Genomic DNA, 27,146 nt, shown 5'->3' with positions numbered 1-27,146 from the left:
ACTGCTACATGTAACTGCATAAATAAATCTTCCAGACTTAATTTTGAATGAAAAAAAAGCAAGACATAGGATAGTACCTAATACTGCCCATATGGAGTCGATAAAGAACGTCAGTGCATTACGATAGCGTTTGCCTTTGGGAATATCAAGAAGGGAGTCCGACTTCCCTCAGACTCTCAGGGCGCTACCCCCAGCTTCTCTCTTCCTCACCATCCCATCATCTGACCCATTCTTCTCACTGTCTCCAATTCTCCACCAAAGAGCAATTCAATACTGGGCTTGGCGAACTTGATATATTTTATGTTCCAAAGCAGGCTGGTGGCTGTGGGTGCAATAAAGGAACAAAAGGAAGGTGAGGGGCATGTTGCTTCAAACAGAGAATTCGCAGACTGCCAAAAACGGGTTAGAGCAAGGGATATCATTCCACTTGCCATTTGACAAGATCACCACACAGTGTTCCACACTGTCAACGTTGTTGGGTTCACCCGTATTCCAATTAGTGTAGTGTTGTTCTGTTTCTGTTGTATCCACAAAGTGGCCTTCTTGCTTCTCATCTGTGATGCCCAGGAAGGCAACGTCTTTGGCCACATTCTGGATGGCTCTGTTTTCCTCAGCATTCTTGGGGGTGGCAACAGAGGCCTGAAAATTGGCACAGTGAGCCTTCACTTCGTCAAAGCTCATCTTTTTGCCACTGCTCAAGAAGAACTTCTTCCCAACTTCCTCACCTATAGAGAAGGACAACCCTAAAGTACAAAAGCATAGGTGATACTGGTTGATGGTGAGCCAGCACATATTTCTGAATAAAATAATTGCCACATAAAATGCAGATTGAGTTTGAATTTCAGATAAACAATGACTTTTTTTTCAAGGTAGGGTCTGACTCTAGTCCAGGTTGACTTGGAATTCACTATGAAGTCTCAGGGTGGCCTTGAACTCATGGCAATCCTCCTACCTCTGCCTGCCGAGTGCTGGGATTAAAGACATGCACCACCATACCTGGCTACAATGAATTTTTTTTCATGCACAAAAATTCCTGTGAAATATGCAGGGCATACTGATTCAAAATAAAGTTTATTTTTTAACCTTAAAAATCTAATTGGTATCTTACTTTTTTATTTGTTAAAAGTAATAGACAGGGGCTGGAGGGATAGTTTAGTGGTTAAGGCATTTGCCTGCAAAGCCAAAGGATCCAGGTTCAATTACCCAGGACTCACATTAGCCAGATGAACAAGGTAGTGGCACATTGTTTGCAGTGGCTGGAGGCCCTGGCATGCCCGTTCTCTGTCTCTCTCTCTCCACCCTCTTTCACTCTGTCAAATAAATAAATAAAATTCAACTATTTAAAAAAAGTAATAGACAGGCACAAAGCTTTTGTCTCTTTGGATCAGAATTCTATAAAACATATAATTTGGAGTTGTGAATTCTATTATAATGATAACTTGAGAGAACACAAAAATGTCTGACAATATTTGGCCACAGCCTGAAGAAACAAGTTTGGTTCCATTGCCAAACTTAGACATCAGCAGTACAGAGTAATGAAAAGACTGTTGGGAGGATTTCATGAAATCTGAATATGAGAAGTGCCTATTTAGGCAGTCAGAAATTATATGCATTCAATGACTATTTTTTGCTTTCTGCCATTCCCAAACTTTAAGCTGCCTGAAGCATAAGAGAGAAGCTTACACTTTTTGATGCGGTTCAGTTCCGATCGCAGAGCTGCTATTTCCAAGTCCGCCATGCTAGTATCACATTCTAGAAAGGGAAACAGCAAGAAGCCTTGTTAAGATGGAGTCCCAGAGTGGTACATGTTAGGAAGGAGGCTATCTTTTTCAGATAAAAAGTGGTTTACTGATATACCATAAAGGGGGACAAAATCCCTTTTCTAGCCTAAAATACCAATGTATCTGCTAACTGTATCTGAGACAAGCTTTTGGAAGCTGCTTTTGCTAAAAAGTGTTGTCTCCTTACTTGGGCCCACATGGTAGATAAAAAGAGGCTGAAATGCGTCTTTTCTGCCTTAACTTTGTGTTGGCCCCTACTGCTTTTTTTTTTTTTTTTTAATTTCTTCAAATTTGTTACAAAGCAAGTCAGAAGCCACAACCTTTTTTTGAGTTGCCCATTATTCAAGTGGAGAGGCAGGTAGGTGTTAAAATGACTATGATATGGTGTTGCTTCTCATTACGTTTTTTTCTACCCTCCTTGATTATGGGCTGGACTTGTTATGACCAATATAATATGACGCAGGTGACATCTTCAGGGGACCTTGAAGCTTTTGTTCTTAGGAATCCTCTAATTACTACTATGTGATCAAGCCTTGGGTGACCTGTGATATGATAAGAAACCCTTGGCTCAGAGGTTCCCACTTCTACAATAGTGGCATGATTGATATCAGGGTAACTAACTGCTCTCTGGATCTGAGACCTGCTCCATGGGCGAGAATACATGCCTAGTCCTGAAAACCTACTCAAAAGCCTATGGTTGCAAAGGTCACACTATGGGCTGACTAAATGAATATGCTCTGCTCATCTGATTGTCCTCGAAATATTTATGTTATGTTTATCCCCATAGGTTAGTGCTGATCACACCTTGGCCAGAGAATCTTCCTTTTGTACATGGAGGTGGCTACTGGGGAGGCTCAAAACTCCAAAGTGCTGAGAATAAGTTGAGAATAAGGTTGAGTGCTCAGTGCTAATTGAGGCATCTATAACCTCCCTTCCAAGATTCCAGAAACACTGCAGAAGAGCAGGTGGAAACAGTGTAAGAGCCAGAGGATGGGGAGGAGTACTTTGGTTGCTATGTTCCAGACATGAAGTGACCATTTTACATTACGATCCCATAATTGCTGTTGCTACCTCAATGATACTTCCACAAAATTGAGATGGTAAACATTTTGGCTTGGAAAATGGAGAAGGGTGGAAAATAAGTCATCAAAATAGAACAGGGTCTTGATTACCCACCAGAGGTTAATGGTAAGACTCTACTGCTGAAGACATCATACACTGTTGGCACAGATCATGAGAGACCTGGTTGGAATCTGGAAGAGAACCAGTCCCCAGGCAGTTGGCCCATCTGGTGCTGGAAGGCACTACATGAGTTACCAGGGGAAAGTGGCCAACATCTGTATGAGCAACTCAAAGTCTAAGTGACTCAGAAGCAAAGCATCTGACATGATGCTCACACAAGTGCAATAGTGGCACAGCCATGGTGGGTAACCAACTGCTCTTGGATTGGCTAAATGGATCTTCTCAGTGGAAAGTAAACCACATCTGGAACTGGGAACCAAGTCAGAATCATATCCATATAATGATTTTGCTTTCCAATGTCAAGCTCCCACTAATCTTGGGATAGAAGAGGGTCTGTGCCCTTTAAATTCTCTCTAAATTAATAAAGGTTATCCCATTTAACCAGTGCTGACTTCACTCTCCACTGGAGAATCTGCTTCTCTTTTTCAAATGGGAGTAAGACCTGAGGAGATAAATGGCCCATTGCACTCCACCCTGACCCCAGCTGAAACAACAGAGAAATTGGAGAAATTAGCAAGAGTGCTGCTTTTTAGGTGAACCTGATATCAGCACAAGGGTGAAGGAGATAAACACTGAGAACACTCAATACCTACCAAAGCAGAGAACCAGAGGCTCCTAAGAGCCCATCACTGAAGTAAACTTGAAATACACCCAACATGGCTCAGGGAATTTTGTGAAAGAGGGGGAGGAAAGATTGTTAGAGCCACAAGTTCAGACATTTTGCACAGACATTGCCTCTCCCTCATAAGTGACTGCTGTCCCTATAATGCATGACCCATAGTCCCCATGGGATTAATGTGCATCCCCAAGAAGGAGGACCTCTTTGGATAAGGGGCAGGGATAAGGGAAATGATGGTACCAACATGTGTTGTTTACATACTAAGTATGTCCATATCTAGTAAAAATAAATTAAAAAAAAGAGGATCTAGCTGGAAAGGAGTTTAGTGAAGAGGGTTTAGGGGAAACAGAAGAAGGTATTGGGAAGGGATTATGATCAAATTATATTATCTTCATGTGTGAAAATCATCAATACAAAAGTTAAAAAATAGAAATCTGTCAGGCCACCACCATACCTGAAACTGTGCTGACAGCAATTTGTGCAAAGCATAAATCAAGAATGTTTATTATGACAAAGCCAATAAACATTCGCCAATGCAAGTTTGGAACGCAGTGCCTCTTTCTCCAAGGCTGATGAGGAGTTTGTCCTTGTAGCTGCAGGTTGCAAAGCCCTGCTGGGTAACTTACTTCTTTCTCTGTCAACATCTGCTTTGTTTTAAAATAACACAGCAAGTCATCTTGTGAGAAAGTCCTCCTATGATAATCTATGCTAAACTAACAGTTAATAATTAATGAACTTTTGCAAGCTGAAGAATAGAAGCTTAGTGGACTAAGGCTCCAAGCTTCTGTCCTCTGACATAGAGGGCCCTGGTTCCCCCACTTTCAAATTAGCCAAAGTGTCTAGTGTGTTTTCTTAAACCTTGCAGTCAGTCCCCCTGCAGATTTCCTTGGGCCCTGCTGTGCAGGTAATAGCAGAAAACCTTGGCTTAATTACACCTTCTCACCCAAGTTTACACCCAAACAAAAGTCAAATATGTGAATGAGACTATTGGCAAGCCACAGACATAAGTATGACCTGGAAAAACAGAATTCCTATGGCTGTGACTCATGGAACTATATTTGAATAACTGGTTTTGTTTTTAACTTACTGAATTTGTATTGGTTTCTTATGAAGTGAAATATAACTGACATGCTATGTAAATACACTTTGAGTAAAACATACATAGTAAGCCCATGTTTAGATATGACAATTTCTTCTTGGGGCCAGAGCCTCAGCTGAAGATTGTCTCAGATAGGAACCTGTGTTTCCACCTTCTAGAGAGTACCTGGGAAAGAGAGGTCTTGAAGGTTTTGTAAGTCTTTACCTAGGCATTAATGGGAAACTTCCAAGGCTCCAAGTAACCAGAGAATATTTAGGGGCCTTGGTCAGGTAGCAGACTTGGGCATTGTCCCTTGTAGCTCTGAGAGCAAGGGCATATCCTATTTGGTATTCTAGGTTCCAGAGTCCTAGATGCCTTTAGCATAGATGTTCTGAGGTGATCTTCTTACCTGCGTTTTCCCCACTGTCTCCTTTTGGTCCCATTGCTCCTTTTGACCCAGGAATTCCTGGGGGTCCTGGAGGCCCCAACTTTCCAGGAGGCCCCTGCAAGCCTCTGAGTCCTACACCTGTTAGAAGACATAGGAAATATGAGTTAGTATCTGTGTTTGTGTTGTCCTCTTCTAAAAGCTTGATGTCTAATCCCATTCTAGAGAAAGGAGACACAGACCCAGGGCCAGCCTTTCTGAGCTATTGCTTCCAGTGACTCAGAGAAGAGATCATTCCCTTCTGCTCTATGGGACAGCCTAATGAAGGCCAAAACTTCCAGGTGAAAGTCTAGGATGCCAGAGAACCAGAGTTGAATCTTTCTTTTGAGTTATAATATGTAGCTGAGAAAAATGCAGCAAACCTAAGTAGGACATCTCTCTTCTTTCATGTGCAGCAGTTTCCTCTGGAAGGTAAAGATGCCCAGAGGCAGAACAATCCACTGAGTACCTGGCTCTCCCTTTTCTCCCTTGGTACCATCATGTCCATCTTTTCCTGGAAAGCCATTCAGGCCTGGACAACCGCAGGCAATCGTAGGGCAGGTATTTTCAACTTCTTTGGTTACAGTGCTTGCACAAGACGTTATTATACTCAGAAGGAGCAAAAATGGAAACAGGGACATGGTCCTCACCTTGATATAGGGAAACAAAAAAGATTATTTCATCTTTTTCAGTTAGTCACATGAACATGCCATGAGAGACCTTCAGGGGGAGGGACCTGTGTCCTGGCCTCTGGTGATGCTGCTGCTTGGTTGTGGACATGTTTCCCATGTCAGAGAGAGAAACAGGACTTTACGTCACTAGCTCCTTCATGCTCATGGCTGAGGTAGTGTGGCTAGGCAGAGACACAATGTTCTGAAGGAGATCTCTCTCCTGCCTAACCTTTGGCCTCCCATTTGCAACTCAAATCCTATTTTTCCACATCTGGGAAGATGATTTCTCTGTTCTCAAGCACAGCTAGCTATCATTCACTCAGCTTCAGGCACAGAGCTAACAGCTAGTGATTCAGAGGCTAAGAGTCAGATCCCAATCTCAGATGAAGTTTACAAGCTACTAGCTTAGCCCAGAGTTATCTAAAATATTCTTCCTCTTGGAGTTTTATTTCCTACTGCAAGACAGGCTGGTCCAAGAAATCATTTTCTCTGGAAATTTCTCAATTCTTTTGGCTCAGACAGGGACTTAGATCTCTATATATTTCCTGTCAGGTATCCCCCCATAATCTGTTTTCTATAAAACTATTAGCAATTATACAACCTACCTTGAATCCCTCTCCCATTTCTTTTTTTTTTTTAAAGAATTTTTAAAAATTATTTACTTATTTATTTGAGAGCGACAGACACAGAGAGAAAGACAGATAGAGGGAGAGAGAGAGAATGGGCACGTCAGGGCTTCCAGCCTCTGCAAACGAACTCCAGACGCGTGCGCCCCCTTGTGCATCTGGCTAACGTGGGACCTGGGGAACCGAGCCTCGAACCGGGGTCCTTAGGCTTCACAGGCAAGTGCTTAACCACTAAGCCATCTCTCCAGCCCCCCATTTCTTAGTTACAACATTTCAGCAGTATTTCAAGGCTTTCTTCCATCTATTCCTAGGAAATTTCTAGGCCATCTGAATAGCCTAGTCCCAGGAGTCCCATGTTCCATGTCTTGCTTCAGAAACTGTGCCCTTTGCAAATAGATAATTAAGGAAACTCTCAAGTGTGCCAGCAAGCAGAGGAAGAACACCACCAACATGATTTCTGCCTCTCATTTTTCTTTCTCCACCCATAGACTGCCTTCTCCAGGCCTCAGCATAAAGCCAGATCTCCAGACTCTGGATTGAGGAACTCACATCCATTCTCCAGAAATGACTTACAGGTCTTCCACACAGCAAGGATTCAGGGACATGAAAGTGGGCCCTCTAGCCTGGGATTCTGGCAGATGTCTCTGAGTGAGGGAGGAGGCCGAACCTGGTAGGAAGGGATAACACAGGCTGGCCTTCAACCCCAGATTAATAAATAACTCTTTTTTAGGAGTTTCTTAAGGGGAAACTCCATCATGGCAGAGAAAAACATGATATGAGAAAAGGCTAGACATCCCCTCCTGGCCAGCATCAGGTGGACAACAGCAGCAGGAGAGTGCTAAACACTGGCAAGGGGGAGCTGCACATAACACCCAAAGCCTGCCCCCAACAACACACCTCCAGCAAGGCTCTTATTCCCAAATTGTCATCAGTTGGGGATCAAGCAACCAGACCACAAAAGTTTATGGAACACACCTGAATCAAACCACTGCACTATTTATTTTCTATTATTTATCTATTTATTTTTGCCTTCATGAACCCACTCCTTGCCCTCAAAGATAGCTGCTACCTTGTGCTGAAAGGATGGATAAAGGTACTCCAAGTAAATGGAACTAACTAGTAAGCAAGACATCTCTGTTCTAACCAAACCAAAATTAGTCAGAAGAGGTAAAGAATATCACATCTTATTGATTAAGAAACAGTCTATTAAGAGGACATTATAAGGTGGTGCACACCTTTTAATCCCAGCACTTGGGAGGCTTGAGGTAGGAGGATCACTGCAAGTTTGAGGCCAGCCTAAAACTGCAGAGTGAGTTCCAGATAAACCTGGGCTGCAGTGAGACCCTACCTCAAAAAACCGAGAGAGAGAGAGAGAAAGAGAGAGAGAGAAGATATTACAATTCTAAACATATATACACTGAAAACAGCTACACCAAATTTTATAAAACAAATGCCAGTAGAAATGACACTACAGATTAGCTCCAAACAATAAAAATGGGTGATTTCAATACACTGCTCTCACCAGCAGGTAGGTCATTCTGATAAACAACAACAACAAAAACAATAACAACAACAAAAAACATAAGTTAAATGATATTATGGGTCAAATGGACCTAGTTATTATTTATAGACCATCCCATACAAATGGGAAATAGGTATTTTATCTGACCACATGGAATAAAACTAGAAATCAATAGCAAGAGAAACCAATAACAAGAGGAAATACACAAAGCCGTGGAGATTAAACAACACACTATTGAGTGATGGATGGGTCATTGAAAATGTCAAGAAAAGTTTAGGGCTAGAGAGATGGCTTAGTGGTTAAGCGCTTGCCTATGAAACCTGAAGACCCCAGTTAGAGGCTCGACTCCCCAGGACCCATGTTAGCCAGATGCACAAAGGGGCACACGCATCTGGAGTTCATTTGCAGTGGCTGGAGGCCCTGGCACGTCCATTCTCTCTCTCTCTCTCTCTCTCTCTCTGTCTCTCTCTTTCTCTCTGCGTCTGTTGCTCTTAAATAAATAAATAAATAAGTAAAAATAACTTAAAAAAAAAAAGAAAAGTTTAATCCCAGCACTTGGGAAGCTGAAGTAGAAAGATTACTATGAGTTCAAGGCCAGCCTGAGACTACATAGTGAAGTCCAGGTAAGCCTGTGCAAGACCTGACCTCAAAAACAAAAACCAGGGCTGGAGAGATGGCTTAGCGGTTAAGTGCTTGCCTGTGAAGCCTAAGGACCCCGGTTCGAGGCTCGGTTCCCCAGGTCCCACGTTAGCCAGATGCACAAGGGGGCGCACGCGTCTGGAGTTCGTTTGCAGAGGCTGGAAGCCCTGGCGCGCCTGTTCTCTCTCTCCCTCTATCTGTCTTTCTCTCTGTGTCTGTCGCTCTCAAATAAAAAAAAAAAAAAAAAAAAAAAAAACCAAACCAAAACCAAACCAAACCAAACCAAACCAAACAAAGAGTCAATAAAAAGAAAAAAATATATATAATTGATTGAAAATGAAAACACAATCTACTGAAAGTTATGGGAAATGAGAACAATTGTAAAAGAAATATTAAAACTATCAGGGCACACATTAAAAAAAAGACAGATTTCAGACAAACAACAGTGTAACTAATAGCTTTGGAAAAATAAGAACAAACCAAACAAGCCAAGTAGGAGCAAAGGAATAGTTAAGATGAGGGACATAAGTTAAGGTAATACAAATAAAAAAGTCATAAAGAGGGTTGGGAAGATAGCTCAGTTGGTACAAAGCTTGTCTTGTAAGCACGATTACCTGTGTTCAATTCCCTAGAGCTCATGTAAAAAAAAGCTGGGGTGTGGTGGCACACGATTGTAACCTCTGTGCTGGGAGGCCAAGACAGGAGCACCCCTGGGGCTTGCTGGTCAGCCGGAAACTTGACAAGTTGCAGGCCAGGAGAGATCATGTATCCCAAAAGGTAATCCTGAGGAATGACACTGGAGACTGTCCTTGGAATTCCGTATGCATGCATACTCATGTGGACATATGCACACACATGCACATGTGTGAACACACACACAAACACAAGGAATCAATGAAAGGAATAGTTGGTTCTTTGAGAAGATAAATAAGATTGAGATACCTTTTTTCAAACCAAGTGAAAGAGGGATTAAAACCTACATTAACAAAACTAGACAAGAAGAGGGAGATATTACAACTGACACTAATGAAAGTAGCAAATCATAAGGACATACCTTAAAAGCTTATATTGCATTAAATTGGAAAATCTGAAAAAAAATGATAAATTTCTAAATGTATATGTCCTCCTCCAGCAATTACATTCTTGCCTGCTGGGACAAAATGCCTGACCATAAGCAGTTTATGGAAGGACAGGATTTGTTTTAGCTTACTGTTTCCAGAGGAAGATTCATCATGGCAGGGATAAGTATCGCAGAGCAGAGTCTGGGAATCTCATCTTGTCAAATTAACAGGGAATTTTCACCAACAGGACTGATAAATCTCAAGGTCTGCTCCCATCCACATAATGACACACTTCCTCCATTAAGGCTCTACTAGCTGGGGACTGAGTATGAGGCTGAATCACAAACACATGAGGCTAGGAGCAAATTTCACATTCAAACCACCACACCTACAAAAGTTATAGACAATTCAAGCAGTAATAAAACAAAAATTCCCAACTAGGGCTGGAGGGGTTGCTTAGTGGTTAAGGCACTACCCTGTGAAGCCTAAGGTCTAAGGTTCAATTCCCTAGAGTTCACATGAGCCAAATGCACAATGTGGCACAAGCATCTGGAGTTTGTTTGCAGTGGCTGGAGGCCCTGGCATACCCATTCTTTCTCTATCTGCTTCTTCCTCTCTCTCTGTCTCTCAAATACAAACATACGTAAATAAATAAATAAATAAGATATTTGGGGCTGGGTGTGGTGGCACACGCCTTCAATCGCAGCACTTGGCAGGAAGAGGTAGAAGGGTCACCATGAGTTCAAGGCCACCCTGAGACTACATAGTGAATTCCAGGTCAGCCTGAGCTAGAGTGAGATCCTACCTTGAAAAAAAAAAATTCAAAAAAACCTCACAATTGAAAAAGGCTGTGCCCAGATAGATTCACTGCAGAATTTCACTAAATCTTTAAAGAAGAAACTCAACATCAATACTTCTCAAATTATTTCATGAAGTAGCAAGGGGAAAAACATTTTCAAATTCTTTTTATCAAGCCAGTATTACCCTAATATCAAAACTATCTAAAGGGGCTGGAGAGATGGCTCAGCAGTTAAAGGCACTTGCTTATTAAGTCTAACAGCCTGGGTTTGATTCCCCAGTTTCCACATCATACCAGAAGCACAAAATGTCACATATATCTAGAGTTTGTTTGCAGTAGCAATACGTCCTGGTGTATCCATTTTCTCTCTCTCTCTCTCCCTTCCTCACTTCCTTTCTCTTTTTCTTTCTCTCTCTTCCCTTGCTAATAAATATTTAAAAAACTATTTAAGGCTATAAAAAAGAAAATTATAAATCAATCTTCCTGAAGAACATTGATATGAAAATTCTCAACAGAATATGTACAAACCAAATACAAGAACACATCAAAAAATTATTCACCATGATCAGATGGGCTTCATTCAAGAGATGCATGGATGGTTCAATATCTGAATATCAATAAATGTAATGTGTCACATAAGTGGATTCAAGGAGAGAAATCACATGACCTCCTCTATAGACAAAAAACTTTAAAAAAATATTTTATTTTTATTTATTTATTTGACAGAGAAAGAGGGAGAGAGAATGGACATGCCAGGGCTTCAAGCCACTGCAAACGAACTCCAGATGTGTGCACTCCCTTGTGCATCTGGCTTACATGGATCCTGGGGAATCGAACCTGGGTCCTTTGGTCTTGCAGGCAAATGCCTTAACCGCTAAGCCATCCCTCCAGCCCAAGAAAAAGCTTTTGACAAAATGCAACATTCCTTCATGAAGAGACTAGGAATGGAAGGACCACCACAAAATAATTGCCTATATATGACAAAACTATCATAAGCCCTGCAGTAAATGGAGAAATAAAACCTCAAAAAATTTCCCTAAGATCAGGAATAAGACAAGAGTGTCGACTCTCCCCACTTTTGTTCACTATTTTGTTAACTTTTAGCTAGAGAAATAAGATAAGAGAAGGAAATAAAAGGGATACAAACAGGAAAGAATGAAGTCAAAGTATCCTAATTTGCAAATGATGTAATTCTATACATAAGAAACCCTAAAAACTCCATCAGAAAACAGTTAGTATTGATAAACACTTTCAGTAAAGTTTTAGGATCCAAAATTAACATACAAAATCAGTCCTTCTCATACTGACAGATATGCTAAGGAAGAAATCACATTCAATCTCACAACTACCTCAAAGAAAATAACACACTTTGGAATAAACCTAACTAAGAAAAAGAAGAAGATAGTAGAAGATGGAAAAAACCTCCTATGCTCATGAATTGGAAGAAATAATATTGTCAAAATTGCCATCCTACCCAAAGCAATATACAGATTCAATGCAATCCCAATCACAGTTCTAACACTAATCTATATTGAAATAGTAAGAACAACCTTCAATTTACTACTAGAACACAAAAGTCCAAGCAATCCTGTTCAAAAAGAGTAATACTGGATGTATCACCATAGCTGATTTCAAATGGTTCCAAAGAGCCATAGCAACAAAAACAGCCTGGTCCTAGCACAGAAACAGACACATAGATCAACAGAATCAAAATCCAGGTATAAACCCACACAGCTACAGTCACCTGACTTCTTTTATTAAGATGCTGTCATGGTGTCCCCCATAAACTTAGGTGTTCTGAATGCTGGGTTCCCAGCTAATAGGAATTTGGGAATTAATGCCTCCTGGAGGCAGTGCATTGTTAGGGTGGGCTTATGGGTATTATAGTCACTTTCCCCTTGCCAGTGTTTGGCACACTCTACTTTTGCTATTGTCCACCTGATGCAAGGGGTTGATGTCCACTCTTTGCTAATGTCATTGTTTTCCCCTGCCATGATGGAGCTTTTCTTTGAGTCTGTAAGCCAAAATAATCCCCTCTGGGTTTTTTTTTTTTTTTTTTTTTTTGGTTTTTCACTCTAGCCCAGGCTGACCTGGAATTCACTCTGTATTCTCAGGCTGGCCTTGAACTCACAGTGATCCTCCTACCTTTGCCTCTTGAGTGCTGGGATTAAAAGGCGTGACCCACCACGCCAAGCCAAAACAAACCTTTTGTCCCAAAAACTTTTCTTGGTCTGGTGATTTCTATCAGTAATGCAAACCTGATTGCAACAGATACCAAAACTATACACTGAAGAAAAGATAGCTTCTTTGAAAAATGATGATGGGAAAACTGGATGTCCATATGTAGAAGAATTAAAGTAAATCCACATCTCTCTCATTTTGCACAAAATCAACTTCAAGTGGATCAAAGATCTTAACAAAAGACTTGAAATTATAAAACTGTTAAAGGAAAAAGTAGGGAAAGCACTTTAAGATATAGGCATAGGCAAGAACTTTCTCAATAGAAATCCATTCATCATGAAATAAGGCCAACAATTGACAAATGGGACCTCATAAAATTGCAGACAACAAATATATGTTTTCTCTCATCTGAGGTTCCTACATTTTAAAATTTATTTATTTATTTATTTATTTGAGAGCGACAGACACAGAGAGAAAGACAGATAGAGGGAGAGAGAGAGAATGGGCGCGCCAGGGCTTCCAGCCTCTGCAAACAAACTCCAGACGTGTGTGCCCCCTTGTGCATCTGGCTAACGTGGGACCTGGGGAACCGAGCCTTGAACCGGGGTCCTTAGGCTTCACAGGCAAGCACTTAACCGCTAAGCCATCTCTCCAGCCCGTTCCTACATTTTATATAGATAGATAAAATTGTATTATAAATACATTTATTTTTAAATTTTTTTAAATTTATTTTATTTTTATTTATTTATTTGAGAGCGACAGACATAGAGAGAAAGACAGATAGAGGGAGAGAGAGAATGGGCGTGCCAGGGCTTCCAGCCACTGCAAACGAACTCCAGACGCGTGCGCCCCCTTGTGCATCTGGCTAACGTGGGACCTGGGGAACCGAGCCTTGAACCGGGGTCCTTAGGCTTCACAGGCAAGCGCTTAACTGCTAAGCCATCTCTCCAGCCCCTATAAATACATTTTATATATAACATAATAGTAGAAGTAATACTGTCTAGGGCAAAAAGCACTAATGGGAGGGGTGGGGGGGCATGGAGGGGAACATACTGAACATATATACATGTATGAAAAAATTTAAAAAAATATAGTAAAAATTTTAAAAAGATCCTTAGTTCCAATAGAGAAGCATACAGATACACATGAATATATACCTGTGATCTGTGCACATTAACTCTCTACACAGCTACTCATGTGTGCACAGATAGTCATGTATGAAGCCTCGGTAGACCTCTTCCTGCTACTCACATGTGAAGACTGTCCCTTTCTCAGATTCTACATTTAACACCCTGACCATGACATCCCCGCTGTCTGGCATACTTCTAGATTGCTCTTTCTCTTCTATTTGAAGCTTCCTGTTTCAGAGAAACCTTTTGAGATCTTATCAAAATTGTCCAACCCTGTCCTTCTACCTTAGGCTATATTTGTTCATATTAATTGCATGTCATTGTATTACAGCCACATGTAAAATACATATGACATAAAATCTACCATTTTTCTTTTTTTAAATACTATTTATTTATTTGAGAGAGAGCATGAAAGAGAAAGAGGGAAGAAGAGAGACTGGCGAAAGAAAGAGGGAGAGAGAGAGGTCCTCCAGCCCCTGCAAACGAATTGCACACTCATGTGCCACCTTGTGTATCTGTCTTTACTTGGGTACTAGGGAACTGAATTGGGGTTCTTAGGCTCTACAGGCAAGCACCCTAACTGCTGAGCCATCTCCCCAGCCCCATTTTGCACACTATTATGCATACACATCAGTGAGAGTATTCATATTGTCGGGAAACTACTTCATCTCCAGCTATATTTTATCCTTCGACCACTGGTAATTCCAGTTCCGCTTTCTGTTTCTACAAGGTTGTGTGCGTGCGTGAGCTGTGAGCTCTTGGAATCTCTGGTTTCTTCTCTCCTACCGGGACTGGCCTTACAGGGGCGAAGGGCTCCATCCTGCTGTTTATTGGTTCAATTCCAGCCGTCTCGCAAGTCTCCTCAGGCTCTCATGCTTGACTGCTGAGCCATCTCTCTAGCCCAAAGTTAACTACTTGGATGCCTCTCTTCGTTGCAATCTTGCAATAACCAACCATCTTTTGTGTCTGGCTTATTTTGTGTAGTGGAGTGCCTTTAGGTTTCATCTAGGTTGCAGCAGCTTTCATAATTTCATCCCATTTTGAGGACGAATCACTTCCCTCTGCATGTACATAGTATAGTTTGGAAGCTTCAGTTGCTTCCAACTGTGGGATGCGTTTGCCAGCAGAGGCCCAAGTCAAGCGTTGGGTGTCCTTTCAACCCTTCTGCCCGTTCTTACTTGAGCCGCAGTTTCTCATCCCCCAGCTTGCCATTCTTCTGAGTGCTGGAGGTTCTCATGTATCTGCTTCCCTTTGGGATTGGGTTTACAACGTGTGTGACCATGCCCAGCTGTTTATGTGGGTCCTGGTGAAGTAGAGTGGTCTCTCAGGCCTCCTTGGCCCAGGAAATGCTCTGAATTGCTGAGCCATCTCTCCAGCCTGTGTATGGGAACTGTAGTATGTTTTTCAACTTCTGTGTGAGACTAAGATTATCTTAAGAGAAAAAAGTTTTAAATGGGGACAGAATTATCATGATTTATTGTCTATGTTTATAGAAAGTGTCAATAAAAAGTTTTTAAAAAATTAAAGGAAAAGGTTCTAAAAAGAGGTCTCAAGAAAAGTTAGTGAGTGTTTCAAAGACTAACCATGCTGGTCTGGGCTCAGTTAGTAAAGTGCTTATCACACAAGATTAAGGGCATATCTTCTGATCTTCATCATGGTGGTACATGCCTGTAATCCCAGAACTGGGGAGCAGAGACTGGAGGATTCTAGGGGTCTACAGACTAAATAATGTCACCAAATTCGTGAGCTCCAAAGTTCAGTGAGAGACTCTGTCTCAAACAATAAGGTAGAGAGTGATGGAGGAAGACACTGATGTCAATCTCTGGCCTCCACACATACATACACATATGCATGCACACTCACATTCACATATGTATCCACATATACATGAGTATGCATGCACACCCCACTCACATATATATGCAAAAAACAGGCCATCCATGCTTCCTTTAGAGTTTTGTCCAAGTTTCACAGAGTGAGTAACCTGTCCAATTGTTTGAAGGTGGGGAAAAGCCAGAGTGCCATTAGACCAGCCTGCACTCACAGTGAGAGACCATGGGGCATAAGCCCATTCATAGCAAGACCTTGTAAAGAGAGAGATGATGACATTTGAAGTTTGTAAGTATTGTTCTGACTACAATGTGGAGAAAGACTGAGGGAAGAGAACTGGTCAAAAGTAGCACTCAAGGAAAAACTGGCAGATGAAGGCAGCCAGGATTGGGGTAATGGTAGGTAAATTCAGAAAGAAGCACCTAGAAGGTATACGTGCCTAAACTTGGAATTGGTTAGTTGTGAAGTGTAAATGAGGAGATGTTTTAATGGGCATTTGTGTTCCTGAGTTGAATATCTAAGATTTAATGGAAATAGAAAACATAGGCCTAAAGAACAGCATCTGGGGAAGAAGATGAATGTCTTATGGTAAATGGCTTGAATCATGTTCCAGTGGTCAGTGGGACAGTATAGATGAGATGGAGCAATGCTTTTAGAAGCACAGTCCATTCAGTTATGAACTACATTTCTAATGTAGCTGCTTTTCTTGGTTAGCCGGCTTTCCACTATACTGATAACATTCTTAAGATAGTTGAGTTATAAAGAGGAAAAATTTATAATGGCTAGTTGTTTTGGACATTTTAGTCTGTAGTCTGTTTGTTGTCCCTGTTGCTTTCGTGCCGGCAGTGAGGCAATACCTCATGGCAGGAGCTTGTAGTGGAAGAAGACCGTTCACCTCCTGGCCAAGGGTGATAACAAGAGGAAAAGACCAGTGTCCCCCTTGAGAGCATTCCTCCAGGTACCTCAGACTCCCCATCTCGACTTCTTGATGTTTTTGCCATTTCCCAGTGTTGCCATAGGCTGGAGACAGCCTTACATAAGGGCCTTTGGGATACATTCCAGATCTAATTATAGCAGCTGTCATAAAATTGTCTTGTGTGCTTCAAGTACTGAGAAAGCCCCACACGAACTTCACATGGAAGACTCGAGGGCCATGTATCGGATGCGTTGTAGTACCCTCAGACGCCGGAAGGAATAAGAGCGAGGTGCCCATCTAGGCCCCTTTCAACCAGACCTTCTTTAGCTTGTGAAGGGCCTGGTTTCTTCATTTCCTGCCGACTCATTTGTGTATCTGTCACAACGTCCAGGGAGGTCACAGCCACATGGCAAGGGCAGATGATGGCTGTTGCTCCAGGGCATGGAAGAGGCAGCAAGCCCTGGCTGATTTCCTCAGCCCTCTTTCATCTCTCCAGAGCCGCTTTCCCCTGCTCTCGGTCTGCTGACAGCTGGTAAGGTCAGTAATGCCAGGTCACACTGGAGGTGCGGTCTTTGACCTTTGTTTGGTTTTTCACTTTTATTGTGTACTTACTCCCGAGGTCAGGAAACTGACCTCTAGACTCTGACCCTGGAACTGGGCTGTGATTGGGTGGGTGTGTGGATGGGAAGTCAGTATGACAGTTAATGCACAGATGTGAACGCTGGTGCGGCAGGAGCCCAGTTCTGCTCTCCACCTTTTCTGAGAGCCTGGGCTCTTCTCTATATAAACAAGCCCCTGGTTACACTGCGCTCTACACTCACAGATAGGTGACTCCCATGTAGGGTGCATGTGTTCGAAGTTTTAGGACCTTCTCAACACTGCTTCCACTGTGGCAGCCCCACCAAAAATCCATCTCACTTCACTGGGCCACACAGACAATGGTCTTCTGGCCTGCTCCTCACCCCTTTTCTGTATTAAGGCGTGGCATCCCAGCTCTGCAACTTCTTGATTGTGTGACCTGGTTCAAGTTCCCCTGCCCTCATATAGTCACTTCCCTTCCTTTTGGGTCCTCATTCACAGCACATGGCACAGCTCAGGATGACAGCTTGCTTACAGGTGGCCCTTTACCCTCTCCAGGATGATTAAACAGTGCTCTTCTCACTGAGGAAGCACTGTTAACTGACAAGTCATTGGAAAGACACCGCTTGAGATTTGGAATCAGAGGCTTGTTTTTGTTGTTGTTACTTGTTTTTGACTTTTGAAACTCAGTTAACTTTCTGAATAAAAAATTTCTCAAAACTGCACTTAGAATCATGATCCTTTTGTTACAAAAATCACCAGCAGTATTTAACAATACAAATTAAAAATTTTTATTTTAATTTTATAAAAGATTAAACTCTAGATCCCCTCACCTCCCCCCACCCCATACCATACGCCCTTTTCCTGAGGGCCCTCTTCAGTGGGGTTGTTGGTATTCCCTGTGGGGTCATGAAGGCCTCATTTTGTGTGGGATACTGTGCCTCAGGATATTCCTACCCACACTGTAGCTCTTAAAATCTCTCTGCCTCTCTTCTGCAATGTACCCTGAGCCATGGTAGCCTGTTAGCAGTCTGATTTAGTGTTGAGTTTTCTGTGGCCTTTGGGTTTCTGCTTTGATGGGTTTTTTTTTTTTAATTTTAATTCATTTATTTTTGCTTATTTATGAAAGAGATAGAGAGAACAGTTGTGCCAGGGCATCTAGCCACTGAAAATGAACTCCAGATGCATGTGCCAGCATGTGCATCTGGCTTACATGGGTTATGGGGAATCGAACTTGGGTTTGTTAGACTTCACAGGCAAGTGCCTTAACCACTAAGCAATCTCTCCAGCCTATCAATGGTTTTTTTGTAAAGGCATGAAAGATGGGGACTAATGGGGAAGAATGATTATTATGTGATGGAGAGAAGGATATAAGAGGGTAACTATGGAGAAAAATATTAAAATATATCATATATATGACTGGAGGCCCTCTCCATGGGAGGGAATAGATCCCTGATACTGAAAACCTACAACAGGGTATTCATGAGCCCTAGAGGTATAACGTCTGCTGCTGTTTGCCTAAATGTATATACTATGCTCACCAAACTGCCCAGAAAGCACTTCTCTTAATGTTCATACCCTTATATTAATGCTACTCTCACTTTTGGTTCTCTTTTTTTTTTGTGGGAAAAACGAGGTTTATTTTGGCTTACAGGCTTGAGGGGGAAGCTCCACGATGGCAGGGGAAAACGATGGCATGAGCAGAGGGTGGACATCACCCCCTGGCCAACATAAGGTGGACCATAGCAACAGGAGAGTGTGCCAAACACTGGCATGGGGACACTGGCTGTAATACCCATAAGCCTGCCCCCAACAATACACTGCCTCCAGGAAGCGTTAATTTCCAACTGCCATCAGCTGGGGAACCTAGCGTCCAGAACAGCTAAGTTTACGGGGGACACCTGCCTCAAACCACCCCACAGTCATTCCATCGGGCCATCGTTGTTGGAAGAGGACTTCACTGTGGAGGCTAAGCATGGAGGGGAGTGAACTGTTGCTTGCTAATATCAGAACTGGATTCAAACTCAGTGTTTGATGGGTTTTGATTGGCCATTCTGTCGCCATCTTCCTGGTGCTGGTTGTTGAACTAGCAGTGAGAGCAGTATTTATGCTTCTGCTTCCTCTGCAGTGTCTCCTGGGCCACGGGTGATGTGTTAGATGTGTTGTGTGGGCAGTCAGCTATCTTTTCTTGTTGTATTGGTGGATCTTGGATGGCCTCAGTATTCTTTGCCATTTAAAATAAAACAGATTCCCCAACCAAGAGTGACAGCAGCTTGGATTAAAGGGGATATGCAGTTATTTGAGAGACTTTATGGTCTGTGTGCTCACTCTTGATATTCAGAGAGCAGTGGTGAATTTTCTCTGGAGTCTTAGTTTCCTGGCCATGGGATACTGCCCAGGTATGAGTTCTCACCCTCTGTGCATTCATGTTCAATCATAGAGCAGTTGGTTACCCACACAGGCTGTGTGCTGCTTTGCACAGGTGTGTATTCTTGGTTTGTAGCTTGTAGGGCCCCCTGCTTATTTTGCTGTGGGTAGCCATTGTTTCCTGGCAGCTCCCATAGCACTTTCTAGTGCCCTGAGGTCAAGCCAGGAGGGAACTGGCTACCCTTTCAGTTGTAGGATGATGACTCCATGTTCTGTTGCCACAGCCTGTGGTGTCTTCAGCAATAGGGAACAAGACCAGTTTTGACTTTGGGTTTTATTCTTTAAATATATTATAGAGAATACAGAGAAAATAGATTACCTACAGAAAGCAGTATCTGTGCATGTGCTCAGAGGTACAAATATACAGAAAATATACAGAAAAGACTTCAGAATATGTTCCATTCCCAAGTTCTCCATTTCCAGAAAATCTCATTCCCTATTTTGTACAGGGCGTTACAGCAGCATCTGTAATATGGCTGAGGTCTCAGCATATATGTGTGTTTCACCAAAAGGACTCTTACACAGCTGTCCTCATGTTCTGGAATCCAAATCCATTAACTTCATTTCATAATCTGAAACTTTCTCCTGAATTGGTGCTTTAAATACTGGTACCAAGGTATTTGTATTATCTTCAGCCCTTAGCGTAATGATGTCTTGGCATGTTAATACCTTGGACAGTCTAATGAGATTCATGCCTATGGCCAGGTTGTGGTCACAGCAGTAGGTTTGAAGCTTCTGGGGAGCAGGGTGAGCTACACCAAGATGGTATTGAAAGAGTCCATGCTCTGCAGGTTCACTTGAGCTGATGTCTCAGTGGTCCTTGCTGATGAGGTCCTTGGGTACCTCCAGAACCTCCTTCAGTATGGACCCCTGGAGTGGGCATACCCTGAACATGGTCATGGAAGCACGATGAGGGCTACAGACTGGTAAGAAGGAGCAAGGCCTTGTCAGCTTAGGTGTCCCAGGTCTCTAGACAAGTGCAGCTGTGAGGACCTAAGGCTGGAGATGACAGCCAGATTGCTGCGCCTGAAGCCTTTTAACGCTGCACCAGAAGGCTTGCTTTAACTCAACTGAGAGTTTAGACAAGCTGCGTGTGCTGGCAGAACTTCAGTTTTTACATGTGTGAAATAAGATTATGACCCTCATTCTCTTCCATAAGGCTGTTGTACACAGGACAAAGGCAAAGCATGGTGGTCTCATTGCCCTTCTGGTAAAGATCATCAAGATCACATGTGTGCTTAAGCAGTTACTTACCTTTTAATCTTTTTAAAATTTTAAATATTTTTATTTATTTACTTATTTAACAGAGAAAGAGGGAGATTGAGAGAGAGAGAGAGAGAGAGAGAATGGGCAGGCCAGGGCTCCAGCCACTGCAAACAAACTCCAGACATGTGCGCCCCCTTGTGCATCTGGCTAATGTGGGTCCTGGGGAATTGAACCTGTCTCCTTTGGCTTTGCAGGCAAACACCTTAATCACTAAGCTATCCCTCCAGCCCTTTTACTCTTTAAAAAATATTTTTTAAAAATATTTTATTTATTTATTTATTTATTCATGTGTGTGTGTATGTGAGAGAAAGAGAGGGAAAGGGAGATAGAGGGAGAGGGAGATAGAGATAGGCAGCTAAAGAATGGGCACACCAGGGCCTCCAGACACTGCAAACAAACTCCAGATGCATGTGCCACCTTGTGCATCTGGCTTATGTGGGTACTGGGGACTTGAACCTGGATCCTTAGGCTTCATAGGCAAGTGCCTTAACCACTAAGCCATCTCTCCAGCACTAAAATTTTATTTATTTATTTTCAAGGAGAGAGAGAGGAAGAGAAAGGGAGAAAATGATCACACCAGGGCTTCTAACTGCTGCAAACAAACTCCAGACTCATGTGCCACTTTGCACATCTGGCTTTATGTGGGTACTAGGGAATTGGACCTTGATTGTTAGGCTGTGCAGGCAAGTGCCTTAACCACTGAGCAACCAACCTCCAGCCCCTTACTTGTCTTCTAATTTGGTTTTTAGTTTTTTTTATTTTCCCCACTTGATGTAATAGGGACATTGCACATAATGGTATACAATAGGACTTCTCAGCAACAAATGTCAAGAAATGATTTTTATAAAATTTGGGTTTGTGTTAGGTGATTTTAGGTGTAAATTTAAGGAATGGAAGTCTATTCTGAATTGGTACTGAATGGCTGGGTAACTATGGTCTAATATCTAAATTTTATTATAGACTAGCTGTACTGGTGAACTGTGTATTCAGTGAGAGATCCTGTCTCAAGAAATAAGGTGAATTCAAAATTTGGATTTAAACATTTGAAGGCAACTTTCCTACCCTGTCTACTGTTGGCCTGCTACTAAACAAATTTTGATTTTTCTGTGAAGTTAATGATTTACCAAGATGACTTGAGTAAACTATTTTCTTCCATTTTTCTCTTGTGCAGTGTGATTGGGTGGTCCATATCACAATGCAAAAGGGTTCAATACTGTCATAAGCCTCTCCCAAATGTTTAAATCCATTTCATATTAATTTAATTTGAATCTAAATAAGCAAATTCAATAAGTGAATCAAGCCTGCCTACTGGTATGCTACTTCTGTTAGTTTTATCTTCTAGCCATTTTGCTAGAGAAAAATCTACTGGTCAGTTTCCCTTTGGACTCATTTTTCAGATTTTTAGATCAGAACTCTTCTATCTTTGAACTCTGCTAATATTTTTTTAAGTGAATTTTTACACATTCATGTAAACCTCAGCACAGGACTACTGCTTATCTCCTCTTTGGAGGAATAAACTTATTTTAAGTGAAAGGCAAAATTTTTTATTTGTAATTCATTTTACCTACTAATACTCAAGGGTTCTATAAAGATACATCTATAAAGATACAGTACCTTAGAAAGAACTGTAGGGGAGTCCTCAGTATAAGAAAGAAAGTTTGTGTTCTGATGAATGCCCTTCCATATTTTAAAACATAACCAATTAGTGAGTAGTTCTGGGCAATAATAACAAATATAAAGTAATAATGGTGACAATTTCCTATATCTCATTGTCAACTGAGGTACTGTATATTACTTAATTTATTGAGGATACTTATTTATGTCTTTTGGACATTATTGTTTATAAACTATGTTTAAGCCTATACTTGTTTATTTTTCATTATGTCAAAATCAATATATTTTTGTGATTACCTCTATGAATGATGTTGTAAAAAATTAAAACAGATTATTAGAGGGCTGGAGAGATGGCTTAGCGGTTAAGCACTTGCCTGTGAAGCCTAAGGACCCCGGTTCGAGGCTCGGTTCTCCAGGTCCCACGTTAGCCAGATGCACAAGGGGGCGCACGCGTCTGGAGTTCGTTTGCAGAGGCTGGAAGCCCTGGTGCGCCCATTCTCTCTCTCTCCCTCTATCTGTCTTTCTCTCTGTGTCTGTCGCTCTCAAAATAAATAAATAAAAATTAAAAAAAAAGAGATTATTTGTTTCATGAGGAAAATTTTAAGAAACTGATCTGCTGTAGTGAGATGTGTAAGGTTAGAATGAATGTTCTTATACTTTACCTCTGTGTCAGACCACAGAAAATACTGTCTCACTTAAAAATTTTTAAATTTGGGCTAGAGAGTTGGCTTAGTGGTTAAGGCGCTTGCCTGCAAAGCCAAGGGATTCCAGTTCGACTCTCCAGGACCCATGTTAGCCATATGCACAAGGGGACACATGCATCAGGAGTTCATTTGTAGTGGCTGGAAGTCCTGGCCATTTTCTCTCTCTCTCAAATAAATAAATAAAATCTATTTAAAAAATTTAAATTTATTTGTTTATTTAAGAAAGAGTGGGCACACCAGGGCCTCTAACCACTGCAAACAAACTCCAGATGCATGTGCTACCTTGTGCTTCTGGCTTATGTGGGATCTGGAGAATCAAATCTGGGTCCTTAGACTTCACAGGCAAGTGCCTTAGATGGCTAAGACATCTTTTCAGCCCAACACTGTCTCATTGACCTGAACGTGCCACAATGATGGTTTTTAACTCATTTTTGTAGGGCTCGTGAATGCTTTATTAATTCATTCAGACTTAATTTATTGAGAAAATATTATGTGTAAAACACTAGGAATATTTCGTAAATAACTGAAAAATGTGTGTCATAGGAAGATAAAGGACAAATCAATTTGATTAAAGGGAAGTTGCTAAGGGAAACATTTAAAATTTTGTACTAAAAAGGTATAAGATTAAGAAATAGTCAACATTGGGAAAGATTGTATAAAAAATGTTAATTATACATTTGCTAAACAGACAAAGTTGGTTTAATCTGCTGTGTTCAGAATTCAGGCTGTGTTCGTGAATATTTCAGTACCTCAGACAAATGTGTATTTAAATTAACTTATGTAAACTACAAGTCTTGAAACAAATGGTTGTTTATTTTTATACTATTTCAGAATTGAAGAATCTTTTCTAAAAATACATTTTGACTATTTATAAAAAAAAAGAAATAAGGTGAAGAACAATAAAGAGAGACACTCAATACTTGTCTCTGGCCTCTACACACATGTGCGCACACACACACACACACACACACACACACACACACACACACAGCATGTACATATGCACGCATATAAATTGGGCTGGGGAAATGCATCAGCTGTTAAAGGCACTTATTTGCTTGCAGTGCCTTCCAGCCTGGGTTTGATTTCCAGTACCTTCATAAAGCCATATGCAAAAAGTGATGCCATCTGGAGTTTGCCTTGGCAAGAGGCCATGGCCTGCTCATACTCTTTCTCTCCCCCTCAAATAAATATATTAAAATATTTAAGAAACATCCCCAAACCAAAATAAATCACTGTAGGTTATAAGAATATTTTTCTGTGGGCCATATCTCACTGGAAATGGTGTAGTTGAAACCACGTGGATGGCCAAGAATTGCACTGTTTTTCTGGGGAGGAGTGACTCTGAAGTCACGGGACAAGCTGGAGTCAAAGGAACGCAGGGCAGGCAACCTGAAGCCCGTGGCCACAGTGACTGCTCACTGGGACACAGGTGCAGCGGGAGGCCTGGAGGGCAGCTTGCGTTGCCGGAGACCACGGGGAAGTGGCATGAGCAGAGAAATCACAGGCAGTGTGCCAGCAGGAAGCTTTAGGCTGTCACCTTCTTGCAAGGACTAAAGAAAGGTCCTGATGAGACCAGGCCACTGCTGCAGAGAGACTCCCCCGTTGGATCTGAGTTCCAGCTGGTGCTTCACAGGGCACTGTCACCCCACAGGCAAACTCCCCTTCGCCTACCATTCGGAAACTGCGGCAGTGTCATGCATTCACTAGCGCCCTCTATTGGAAAGTTTGTGACGGTGCTCACTCGACAAAGGAATTCTGTGTTCATCAGGGAGCACTTATTGAAGGGGACATTTGCGATCCAGCTAGCCCTCTCCAATATATCCAAGTGGTTGCCCAACCACCAGACTCTCAATCAGAGGAGAGAGGGAGGACAAGGGAAAGAAAATTACACATATCTGATTCTGATAGAGGACAGGAGGGATAGATGGGTACTTCATTAATAGCTTAGCACTAAACATTGTTAATGGTTTGCTCTGAGTTACCCTCCCCGCCCCCCACCTCCCCGCAAACCCCTGGAGGAGAACAAGGTTGAGAGATTGTAAAGGGATATGATGGGTATGAAAAATTTCTGAAAATTATCATAATTTCTAGAAACATGATAAGTGTCACTGTGGGGTTTGGAATTTAGAAAACGGTGGAGACCGCTTCTTTTTGGATCTGTTGTTAGGAGAAAAGCAAGAAAGAATGAGAGGCAAGTCACGGTTGACAGCAGAGACAGGCTTTCTTTGGGAAAACCTGAGAAGGGCTCTGGCCAGGCAACTTCTCTTACAGACTAAAGGATACTTGTAGGGCGGAGAACATTGGAATTCTTTGGTTGCAGGTGATCCACCTTGCCTCTGGGCTTGGGCCACTTCAGGGAAATAATGATGGGACAGATGGTGTGGGTCAATCCAGGAAAGGGATAATTTGGAAGGGTGGTTTGGCTTGCAGAGTCCAAAACTGGAGACATTCTGGATTCTAACATTCTGAATGTTCTAACATACCCAACTATGTCATTACATGGAAAGCTGGGGTAGAAATGTTACAGAGGCAAGTTCTAGTAACAAGGTGTTTTTTTTTTTTAGTTTATTTTTATTTATTTATTTGAGAGAGACAGACAAACAGAAAGAGAAAGAGGCAGATAGAGAATGGGTACGCCAGGGCCTCCAGCCACTGCAAATGAACTCCAGATGCTTGTTCCATCCTGTGCATCTGATTTATCTGGGTCCTGGGGAATCGAGCCTCAAACTGGGGTCCTTAGGCTTCACAGGCAAGTGCTTAACTGCTAAGCTATCTCTTCAGCCTCACAAGGTTTTTTTTTCTAAAATTTTATTTTTATTTATTGATTTATTAGAGACAGAGATGGAGAGAGAGAAAGAGAGAGAGAGAGAGAGAGAGAGAGAGAGAGAGAGAGAGAGAATGGGCACACTAGGGCCTCTAACCACTGCAAATAAACTCCAGATGCCTGTGCCACCATATGTATCTGGTTTACATGGGACTTGGAGAATCAAACCTGGGTTCCTAGACTTTGCAGGCATGCACCTTAACTGCTAAGCCATCTCTGCAGCCCAGGTCACATGGTTTTGATCATGGGGGTGGAGGTGGATGTGTATCTCAGTGCGACTGCAGCAGAAGCATGGGTTCAATCTTATCCCAAGCGGTGGCTCTGGAGGTAAAAATATACTGAAAGGCAGCTGGGCATGGTGGTGCATGCCTTTAATCCCAGTACTCAGGAGGTGGAGGTAGGAGGATCACTATGAGTTTGAGGCCAGCCTGAGACTACAGAGTGAATTCCAGATCAGCCTGGGCTAGAAGTGAGACACTACTTCAAAAAACCAAGAAAAGCAAAATAAAATAGTAAGTCTTAAAGCCGGGTTAGGTTGTGCATGCCTTTAATCCCAGAACTTGGGAGGCAGAGGTAGGAGGATTGCCGAGAGTTCGAGGCCTCCCAGACAGTACATAGTGAATTCCAGGTTAGCCTGAGCTAGAGTGAGACCCTACCTCAAAAAACCAAAAAGAAAAAAAGGAAGGCTTATTCAGAGCTGGAGAGATGGCTCAGTGGTTAAGGCGCTTGCCTGCAAATTCTAACTAACTGGGTTCAGTGGAACAGAACCGAGGACCCAGACGTTAAAGCAGGCAGCTACAACCCTCTGATTTTTGACAAAAATGCCAAAAATATTCATTGTAGAAAAGTCAGCCTCTTCAACAAATGATGTTGGGAAAACTGGGTATTTATATGTAAAAGGATGGAAATTGACCCTTGTCTTTATCCATGGACAAGAGTCATGCCCAAATGGACAGGGACCTTAATATCAGACCTGAAACTCTGAAATTGCTAGAGGAAAAGGGAGGAGAAACTCTTCAACATGCTGGCATAGGCAATGACTTTCTGAATATAACCCCAATTGCTCAGGAAATAAAACCACTAATTAACCAATGGGATCTTAGGAAATTACAAAGCTTACAGCAAAGGACGCTGTGGATAGAGCACAGAGACAACCTACAGAATGGGAGAAAATCTTTGCCAGCTTTACATCTGACAGAGGATTAATATC

The 27,146-nt window shown here is 42.0% G+C and overlaps 1 protein-coding gene and 1 pseudogene across 1 annotated transcript; both read right to left on the bottom strand.

The window, feature by feature from the left end:
- Positions 1-369: 369 nt before the first annotated feature.
- On the bottom strand, positions 370-5,785 carry LOC101612144 (mannose-binding protein C-like). The gene is made up of 4 exons (XM_004653038.2): positions 5,614-5,785; positions 5,130-5,246; positions 1,684-1,752; positions 370-743 (listed from the first exon to the last, which is right to left on the bottom strand). The coding sequence occupies exons 1-4, from the start codon at positions 5,783-5,785 to the stop codon at positions 370-372; spliced, it is 732 nt and encodes a 243-aa protein (XP_004653095.1).
- A 14,059-nt stretch (positions 5,786-19,844) lies between these two features.
- On the bottom strand, positions 19,845-20,425 carry LOC123460730 (annotated as a pseudogene).
- Between the last annotated feature and the right edge of the window lie 6,721 nt (positions 20,426-27,146).

This window comes from Jaculus jaculus, chromosome 1, assembly GCF_020740685.1.
Source record: "Jaculus jaculus isolate mJacJac1 chromosome 1, mJacJac1.mat.Y.cur, whole genome shotgun sequence".
Classification (NCBI taxonomy): domain Eukaryota; kingdom Metazoa; phylum Chordata; class Mammalia; order Rodentia; family Dipodidae; genus Jaculus; species Jaculus jaculus.
This window is presented reverse-complemented; position numbering and strand designations above follow the sequence as displayed.

Excerpts from the sequence above, each read along its gene's own strand:
- LOC101612144 (XM_004653038.2), bottom strand. The coding sequence starts at position 5,785 with ATGTCCCTGTTTCCATTTTTGCTCCTTCTGAGTATAATAACGTCTTGT. Across the intron at positions 1,753-5,129 it reads AGACAGTGGGGAAAACGCAG|AATGTGATACTAGCATGGCG; the intron begins GTAAGAAGATCA and ends TTCCCTTTCTAG. Across the intron at positions 744-1,683 it reads ACTGAACCGCATCAAAAAGT|GGTTGTCCTTCTCTATAGGT; the intron begins GTAAGCTTCTCT and ends TTTGTACTTTAG.